Source organism: Trachurus japonicus, chromosome 19 (assembly GCF_045865225.1).
Source record: "Trachurus japonicus isolate A0001 chromosome 19, Traja_1.0".
Classification (NCBI taxonomy): Eukaryota; Metazoa; Chordata; class Actinopteri; order Carangiformes; family Carangidae; genus Trachurus; species Trachurus japonicus.
The window spans coordinates 25260985-25271445 of NC_140925.1; the positions used below are offsets into that span (position 1 = coordinate 25260985).

Below are 10461 nucleotides of genomic sequence, written 5' to 3' on the forward strand. Positions count from 1 at the left end.
TTTTAACTCGTGTTTTGACATGATAATGGTTTAAAGATGGGTTGACATATCTCATGAAGATGCGATGATGTGACTACACCATTGCAAAGGCGTGTTTTATATTGCTTTTCGTGCACACTTGTGATTCAAACACCCAGATGAATACAACCAGGAGTGAGTTTGAGCTCCCTATACACCCACGAATGATGAATTTTTCATGCTGCACTTTGGACTTCCCAGGGAAATACTATCCTGTGCAAGGCATGTCAAGACGGTGCGTGTGTTCCCGTCACCCATGTCACTGATGTTCATGTATTAACCTGGCTGCACGTCTCTATTCCACTGAGACACCGACAGTGACAGTCTCACATTTCAGTATGTCTCTCTGTGATGGAGGTTATTCCCTTGGACAACACGCCTGATGACAACCTCTACAAAACCTCAGACACATCAGGAGCAATGGTAATTACTGTGATCAAGGTGCTTCTGCACCACAAAGTGCACCTGAGGTGTCCTGAAAGGCCATCAGACGCTCCTGTCAACACTCACAATCAAAGTGAATATTATCATTACTATTACATAGATGTTTGAACATTCATTCTTTGGGTACTTTTTTTTTCTCTCTTCCCACCACCAACCACTGATTTTCACTCTCCCTTTAGCTTCTTCCATCTTTCGCTGTCCATGGCATGTATACAGTATCTGTGCTGATCAACAGGCATATTCTACCAACTTATATGAAAAACATCCTTTAACTCTTTCACCACACAGGCCTGAGATCAAATGCAAGATCAGATGTTTCCTTTGTGCCTGTGTTTATTAAAGGATTTTACTTGGAATTAATGTGAATCAAGTCTTAAGTCAATACACAGTGCATAATGGAGTCTTCTCATCTTGTTGACATACTGTTTAAAATCACTTTCTTTTCTTATGTGGGTTTGAACCTGACATGAATCTAAACATAACATGATGGAAACTAAATAAATGTGAAAATAAGCATGAGGTGTGTGGTTAACACTTGTGCAAACTGTAACTGATGAAATTAGATGAGGGAGAAAGGCTACAGGCAAAGTGAGACATTTCCAATAAAAACAATTAGTTGAATAACTGAATGACCAAATGAATCAAACATTTTGAATAGTTACCTGAAGTTGTCAGAAACTGTGTTGCACTTTTTTTTGACATTTTACTGACCACCCAGTTAATACAATAACTGTGCAGATTCATCAATAAAGAGATCAACCCTTACTTGAAAGCTTATGATCATATGCAACTGAAAACACTGAATATAATACACATAATACTGGCTTTCAACCCATGTAGAAATTGTCACATTTTCTCAGCTGAGATCAGCCTGACATCTTGACACCTGGACTGTTGAGGTTGATTCAACAATATGGTTAAAATTCACTCTAATCAAATGGTGTAAATGGGTTTTGATTTGTCTTAACTAGGGGTGGGCAAAAACAATACAGCATAGAGTCCTGATATTTTGAGTGGACATTTCTCATCAAATCACAGACACTTATTATTGATCTCATATCACATAAATTGCAAATACAAATCAAAGCTTTTGGCCCTGGAGTACTATTTCTGTACTTTCTGTTTGACTATCTCATTTTACAAGAAACAAAAAATATTTTAGGTGGAATGAGCAGACTGAAAACTTTAGCTTATTAGTCAAACATGATCGGTTTTCTTTTCAGGACATAACTAGCAGTTGGTAAAATGGTACTAAATCACATAGGCAGTATATGTAAATGTTTAAAAATTACTATAACATCAGAAAGTGACAGTGTTGTATCGTGGGGACCCCTCACTGTCACCCATCTCCCACTGAAATGAGATGCACGCAGGTCTATGACAACCAATCATCTCTACAGCAACAGGATCGGATTGGATCCAAACCTACTTTTGGTGGCTGTACTGTTATTTCTATTTTGAAGTGTGCAAACAAATGACTGCTGGCTTTAGTAAAGAGCTAAAGATTGAAGTGCACGGGGCCACACTTACTTGAACCTCCCCTGGCAGTGTTGGCACTGGTCTCCAACCCATCCTCGGTCACAGACGCAGGATCCGTTTACACATTTTCCAGAGAGGCAGTTCTTGTCACACGGTTTGGCCGGTGAGGCGTGAGTGAACAGCACGAAGTAAAACAAAACATACACCACCAAGTATCTGTTGATACCCCGCAGGTCGCTGTGGGTGGCGGCTACTTTGGGTCCAAAAAGAAAGAGTTTCGTTTTACATTTCCCCCCTGGATCCATTTTTGCCCTCCACCACCACCCTCCTTCCTTCTTTCACCCCCAACCCCCAGGTCGGTCGACCGAGCCGAGTGAAAGAAGAAGACCGGGGCCTTTGGGTCTGCTTTTTGGGGGGGTGTTGGGGGGAGAAAGCCCTGGCTTCTCAGGCTGTTATTATTGTACTTTTCACAAAGAAGTCCTGCATATTCGTTGAGTCCTGTGCATACTCAATTGAAGTCCCAGCTGAGCCTGCTCCAGGAGGAAAAAAATGGCTAAAGAAACTGCAGTGTTAGCTAGTTACTGTCTTGAAAAGCTGCTCGGTTTACAACCGCATGCATAGACTTGGAGTGGGAGGAAATCCCTTCAACCTCTTGTTGGAAGAAACCGAGCAGGAAAAAAAGCGGCGTATCATCTATTAAAGCTAATAAACGCAGCTAACCGGGGCTTAGCTAAAACCGTCATTTGTTTGCCCCTGTGTTGTAACGTTAGCGTTAACGTTAGCTAACGGGCAGTTTTTGGCATCTGGTGCTGGGGTAATGTAATGTAATGCAATGCAATGTAATGTAACGTTACTGCATTGATTCAAGACCATTCTCGTCCAAATGCCGTTTCAGCAGCCATTTTAAACGCGTAAACAATCCCTCGGCGGACTCAAACAGGGATGGATGGACACCGGAACATACTTATAGACAGTCCCGTCCGTGAGCCGCCGTCACACCGCAGCAGCCGGAGCTCGTCCACTCACAAGAACAAAAGGGCTGAGCTGCTGGAGCTTCTGCTGCTGCCGGGTGGTGTTTGGAGCCCTGGACCCAGTCAGTGCGAGGGGCTGCCGCAGTCAACATGGATGTGGTGAGATGTGGGAGCTGGAGGGCTGATCCTGCCGACTATAGGGGGGCATTGAGCAACCACTTTGAACTCTTGTTGGATCCACTGGTCTTTTACCCCCACTACTACTGACTACTACCACCACCAAACAACAACACACAGCAAATAAAAAGCTCCTCCGGACGAAACTGTCGTGTAGCCAACACAACAGCGTGGTGGTGTAAGAGAGAGAGGGGGGAAATTATAAAACCAAACACACACACACACACGAGCCGCGCTGTTGCTCTCAAAACATGACAAGAACTGGCAGCGATGGATTTCCTAGCGCAGCGACACTAGACAGCTCCTCAGGTTGGAGAAAACTAAACACAACCTGCGCATGCGCACTGGGCCGCTGCTCGCTGGCTCTGTTTAAAGGGGCAGTAAGGGAAAAAGCGACGGCGTTGTCCTATGCGGCATTTAAAAACTTTCACCTCAGGGATCCACAACAACAACACACTCACAAGAAGAGCATATAAATATACATATGTATTTACATTGCAATTAGTAAATAATAAAAAATAATAGGAGATTTCCAAATTAAATTAAAGGTCCTTTCAAGACGTGTTTCATCAACTGTATAAAAAACACAAGCCTATGCTATTATTAATATTTTTTGTTTAATGTCTGACATAAAAAGTGAACAAGAATATATACCGTATATTTATGAGAGAAAAAAATAGGGGGTGTAAACACATCACTCTTGCCTTCTCATTTAAAAATCTGGATCAGGCTTCATGCCCTGTCCACCCCAGCTGCTTGCTCTATGCTGTTGACAGGTGAAACACAGTGAGATTATCAACACCATTAGCTAGTGGAGGAAACATTGCATGCAACGCAAACATGCAGGTTTATTTTTCCCACCCCCATCCCCACAGGAAAACAGGATTGGCTCTGTAGGTATATGATGAATGGAACCCTGCCAAGGTGGAAACACTCAGGCACTGCTTATTTTGCTCATGGGATTATTAAAAACAAACAAACAAACAAAAAACATCACATTAAAAATGTCATTTTCACTGGAAATGATGACCTCAAATGATGATAATGACATATTTGCTCAGATCTGTACAAAACACAGAATATGGTTCTTCAGTAGTCTACCTCAGCTGCAACTGCAGCTCCAGAGATTTGGGTATTGCACTCTGAGGTAATCAATACAGCCAATATGTTTTGCCTCCTTGCAGCATTCATACTTCTAAATAAATATTAGCTCCCCTAAACTACAGTTCTGCAGTATTTCTGTTAAACGTGGGCTCTGCAGTTTCAAACACTGAGCTCTGAGTCTCTGTGTGAAGTCAGGGCTCAACAACAAGCATCATATCAGTTCAGTTTCCCCTCAACTGTTTTATCCAGTGAAATAATGGGTCAACTGAATTGAAAATTTACATTTATGATCTATTCATACATTTTGTACTTTTACCCTTGATGGCACATAATTGAACATTTCTAAGACAGTGAGGGTGGTAAAAAGCTGTCAACAACACTGTCACAAAACAGTCAATGATGCTTCATTCAGCGCAGCCTGCTGAACTAAACCAATGCAGAGAGGCTGAACTTTTGCATCTGCATTTGAAGTGCGTATGCTTCTGGGTCAAGCATGTCCTCATTGTACTTGAGGCTCTGCAACATGTCAGGAAATTTGAATAACTGATACTAATTGTTGAGAGAAAAACATCAGCGTCAAGGCCGAGAGGTTACAGGCGCCTTTTTAATAAAGTCTCTCATCTCTCATGTTTTTGAGGAGGCTCAATTGTGCTCTAACATCAGATGCAGCACATCTCTCTGAGAGGGCACTAACCTTTGTTTGAGAATCGATCGGGGCTTTGGTGAAGCTTGCAGCTGGATGATAAAGCAGGGCTAAGAGAAATCTGAGCCGTGTTTCTGTTTGTGTCTATCATACAGATGGTGATGATGTGTCTGCCATTGAACGCGAGATAAAGGGATTCAGTGGCAGATGGAGCGCAGCATCCTCCGCTCGGCTGCTGTGTTCTGAGGATCTGAAACAATTCCCTGCTCATTGTGTAAAGCATGTTGCTGAAATCACCTTCAAAGAGCAACAGCAATGTGCATGATGCCAAACTGAGATGGCAAGCACAGTAATAATCTACATTTTAGCAGTCTCTTTTATATTGTACTGGAGCTCAGGAGGACAGTGTTTAGAAAATCACAGTGTTGGCTTTTATTTTTCCACTGTATTTTAATTTGTGATCTTTTTTAGATTGTGTTTTTATTTATCATAACATGAATAATTGTTGGTTTATGCCTTATGATTCGTTCATCTCAAACTGTCCACACTTTTACATCTACACCTGTAGGTGGCAATGTTGCACAGCAACGTTAAGACATGGGTGCACCATAGACTGTAAAAGGGGTGCACCAACAGAAGACAATGGGACACAGAGGGGTGGAAGTGATGAGCAGGACTAATTAACCTGAAGTTTCTGCTCTGACTCTCGAGGTTTCACACTTAGTATTAATATGAAACCATGAACTCAGAAAGGCCATCGCTGATTTTTGTAACAGATTATGAAATGATAACAATTTTCACATCACATAGGCTATACAACCACAGCTGACTTTTTTTTTTTTTTTTTTACAGGACATGTGTTACTTATAACACCAACAATGACTCTGTTCTTTCTGTTCTAAGTAGCTAAATGGAAGTCAGATTTATTTTATTGTTATTTATTCATGTCAGCTTCAAAAAGTTTCATCTGGAGAATCTTTCTCTAATCTTTGATGGCAGGTAAGAGTTTTTTGTATGTTCTGATTGGTGTTTATTTTTTGTTTAGTACCCACTTGTAAAATCATACAACAACAATATAATACATTATGTGGCTCATTAAAATGCCTGCTGTCTGCTGGGTCTTAACTGTGAGGAGGTTTGACTGCTAAAAAAATCTTTCTCAGTGTTCGCTAAACAAAACCTACCTGGCAGGCAAGATTTAAGCTGTTGCAAAAAAGAAAAGAAAAAAAGCATCACCTCAACATTTTCTCTGTTTTCACATGAGTCATCTGCACACATTTTGAAATCTGAAGAGCTGCTGTTTATTTTCCACAGAGGTTACCTCGAACCTGATCACACACAAACTAAAAACAATATTATTGCGCTATGACTTAACAACACTCCTCTATCGAGCCACGGGAGAGCCTGTTGGCGTTTAGTCAGGTGCACTCACCTCAGTGGTGCGGGGGAAATAGACACCATCTTTACTAGGTGTAGTGTGTCTTAAGCCAGTGCCCTCTGCATTCTTGGTTCTAAATGTTCTTAAAACAACAGGGAGGTACAGCAGAGTCAGAGGATTCAACTTTCTTTGGAAATTCCCAGACGCAACAGTAAGAGGGGGCACATGGTTTAGACTAGATTAGATGGAAATACCTAAATAAATGGGGGGTCTCTTTTCAGGGGGAAGGGACTGGTTTGGACTGCATTATGTGCTTGTGTATGTACGTTTGCAAACATGGGAGAGGCCCCTGAATCAAAGAGGGTCCAGTGCTAATTTGGAGTTGAGTCAGTGACCTTTGTCCTCTGAGTCACAGCTGAGGAATGGTCTTTATGCTCCAATCAGCAGCAGGAAAGAGGAGAGAAGCCTGGTCTACTTTCTACTTACTTTTGACTGAAAAATCCAGTCTATTCAAGTTCAAGTGTCTGCCTGACCCCATTGGAAAGTTTCAGTACCTTTGTTCCACACCTACATACAAATTCCTCACACACATGGACAAGCATGATAAACCTAAATTATCCAAATCTGAAATTGCAAGACCTGAAACCTCCCGTACTGCAAGGCACTTCCAAAAGGTCTGCTGCACAATAGGAATTCCCCTGCTGGATTAACAAGACAGTTCCCTTTTTTCACCGTGGACAGACTGGAGGCGAGACCACCCTTGTTTTCAATTCATGCTGAGCCATCATGCCTGACTCACATTCACACTTTCTCCATTCACTCAAGGCTATATGATGATGAGTGGAGAGAAAGAAAAAAAAGACATCATCTGTTGATTTTCACTGACCTGTTTGAGGTGAGGCCAAGTCTGTGCAAAGATTCAGACAAATACACACATGCTCAAGGCCAAGAGCTGAATAAGCAGAGTATATTGAAGTTGCTCTTAAATGTGCTGAAAGGATTCACTCAAGTGCTAATTTTCTTTCTGATTCATGCATAACAACGCTGATAAAAATATTGGGAGAGGAAGTGCAGCCTTGGCCTTGGAAAAACTCGATTCAAGCTTCACTTACTTGCTTTTTCTCCAGCACAGTAAGGGTCATTTGAGGACAAGTCCATCCACCGATGAAGGTGGTATGAGAAACAAAATTTGAGATTTTCATTATAAAAAAAAATAAAACACAACCCATTTCCATTAACTTTCTCTGCAATTATTGTTTCTTTCCTAAATATACAGGGCAGACATGCAGCTGGCGACGGATATCAGCAGCATTATATGAGTATTGTTTAAAATGCCTGAACTGTCTGCAAAATGAAAACCCGAGCAGATGATCAACCTCAAAACACAACCTGTTTTAGAAATACACACATATGCCTTGTCTTGTCTTTTAAATCCTTTTTGCAGGTCACCTATTTAATTGTTTTGCAAAAACACTTTTTATAAAACAATACACAATCTTTGTGAGAAATCCTATAGCCTGTTGTCCACTCTTGTTGGATTGGCCTGCAACCATTTTTATTTTGCCAACTCACCTCACACAAAATCCCTCACAGTTTAAGCACTAAATTACCATTCCTCTCACAAACACGCATACTTGGAAACCATGAGTACATTCAACAGAGTCCCCACTGATTGGTGCTCTATTGTTGCTCTTACCAGCTTATCCTGCAGTATTTTGACTGTAAATTAATCCTAACTGACAAGTGCATTGATTTAGATTCGGTAAACTGAAACTCCATGGTACATCAGTGGAGCAAATCACAAATGCAGCTCCAAGGACTTTATGGGTGATTCAAAATGCACCTTTGAGACATCTCAGAAAGAAGCCGAAGCGAACTCACATTACTGGCTTCACTGGTGAAAAATTAAAATCCCAAATGGATCTTAAGAAGCCTGCTGGTGCTTTTGGTCATCTCGCTTGAATATTGGTGAAGTGTTGAGCCCCGTAAAGCCACCGGGCTGCATTCAGACTTCAGATTAAGGTTCTCAACATTTATAAAGTAAGGATAGCGCTAGGGTTTGCTGTGGGTGCTCCCAGGATTTGAAATAGAGAGAGAAAGAGAGATGTGTAAACTCGGCTGATTCTTGTTAGAAGCATCTCAAAGCTCCACCTTGGTGTACCAACATCATCTCTTTTTCTTTCCCCTGGATTCTGAATGAAAATATTCAACAGTCTTGCTGGTGTTTTTCTTTTGCGCACACTGTGTCTTTTGTCGTGTCATTGCTGCTTTAAGGTAACTGACTTTGTCGGTCTTTCTTTCGTTTGAAAAGATTTGTGTTAGTATAAGGACATGAGGGCCAAACAGTCCCTGCCAGCCTGGCATCAAAGGTGCAAGAAATCCATTGTTTTTGGAAGGACTATTATTATTCTGCTGGAAAACTGGATTTCTGCAGGGTTTCTCATTGCAGGGAAACTAAGAGAGATTTGTACACACTTCTTAACACCGTAACTGATATGGGCATTGGAACTTTATACAGGTATGTCTGATAGAGTCCTGGCCTGAAGACACTGTACCAGCCCATCTTCTGGTGTCTTGTGATGATTGAGCTCTGACTATGACTATAATAAACGTGCATGCATGAATACATCAAAGGCTCAGTTGAAGGACTGTGCCCTCTATGATCATTTTTCACAACTGGAAACCTTTTCTGTACTGTGGCAATCACTGACACAGATCTACACTGTAATCAATCAAATGCATTCACAAAGAATCATAGAGGCTTGAGAAGTGTACAGTGCAGCTGACAGGTGCTTCCACCTGTGAGTGTAATTGGTGTGTGATCTTTGCTCCAACTCATTAGTCAAAATGTCACATGTAAAACAAAGTTCAAGAAGACTGTGTCATGTAGTATGGATGTCAGTGGAACCCACACACACACACACACACACACACACATGTAATAAATTAATACTGAACTTTACAGGGCTGACATATATAAAACATGTAAAAATGATGTGACCATTAATTTACATAAATGTCTAGTAGTGCATACATTTATGTATGTCAATATTGTAGATATATGTCACATGAATATACTGTATCTTCCTAAAAACCTGTATAATATTACATATCTTCCTCACAATGTGAAGATAGACATTTACTCAAAATGAACCAGAAAAACATACATACGTGTATATACATTTTACAACTGTTTTAACTAACTTGCAAAAAAAAAAAAAATCATCTTATATCACACAAAAAAATCTTTATATTTACATATACAAATTTTAGAATGGGCATTATCCTTAACATCCTGTCATATCCTTCAGCTGTGTGTCTCATCAAAACAACCCAGCTCCAGAGAGAACATCCCATCAGATGGTGCTTGTGTCCACCTCAGTGTGACCCCATCCAGCCTCTGTTGACATCACAGGACCTCCACCTGCCACATGACCTCACTGTGCTGTTTATCTTTGGGTGTGACTGGGTAGAACTGTGGTAGTCGTAGATCTAGTCTTACACTTTCCCCACTTCGTCCACTAAACCACAACACTCTTTCTAACTGCCTGAGCTGCAGCATTATGGCTGTTGAGATGATAACAAGATAAAACCACGTCAGCTGAGTGGTGACCAGAGTGAATACAAAACCACTTTAATGTATCTTAATCATATTCTGGAGTGTGTTGTGCTTACTTAGTTTGACATTCCTCTCATACCTCCACCCGGTCACGGTTCTCCCACGGGGGTGTTTGGGCAGGGAACTTCACTTTTCTGTTGCCAGAGGGAAAGCAGTGAGTGTAAAGAAGTGCAGCGCACACACAACCACCTTTCACATATAAAAATGATAACATAGGCTAAATAGACCTTCATCCTCCTCTCCCCTTCTAAACTCTGCAGTCTTATCCCACAGAGAACACGTGCATTTATTAATGAATTATGAGCCTCAGACTCAATGTTATGTCTCTGTCTGCCTCTTCTTCACTGGATGGATCAAAAACTAAAGAAGCCCACAATGCGGATTACCCCCTAAGTCTGGCAACTTCTTCTTGAGAAAGTGGGGAGTCCGAACTCCGAACTCTTCCACTGTTTTTTTTCTTTTTTTTTTTACTCTTTCCTGAATAAAAATTAAAAAAAAAACCTGGAGCTCGAGGTCCGCGCTCCGCTTCGGGAAAAGAGCAAACCGATCTGCAGTGTGATGCTGCATACCAGGGAGGAGGAGGTGCGGCAAAAGCAGATGAGGAAGAAGAGGAGAGCGCTGTTGTTCC

At 41.3% G+C, this 10461-nt stretch overlaps 1 protein-coding gene across 1 annotated transcript in view; it reads right to left on the bottom strand.

Moving 5' to 3' along the window:
* atrnl1b (attractin-like 1b) overlaps positions 1-3411 on the bottom strand; it is a 65922-nt gene extending 62511 nt beyond the window's left edge. Inside the window, exon 1 of the mRNA XM_085762377.1 lies at positions 1993-3411. Coding sequence (XP_085618503.1) covers positions 1993-2246 — 254 coding nt within the window. The 5' untranslated portion in view covers positions 2247-3411. The remainder of the gene's footprint in view (positions 1-1992) is intronic.
* Between the last annotated feature and the right edge of the window lie 7050 nt (positions 3412-10461).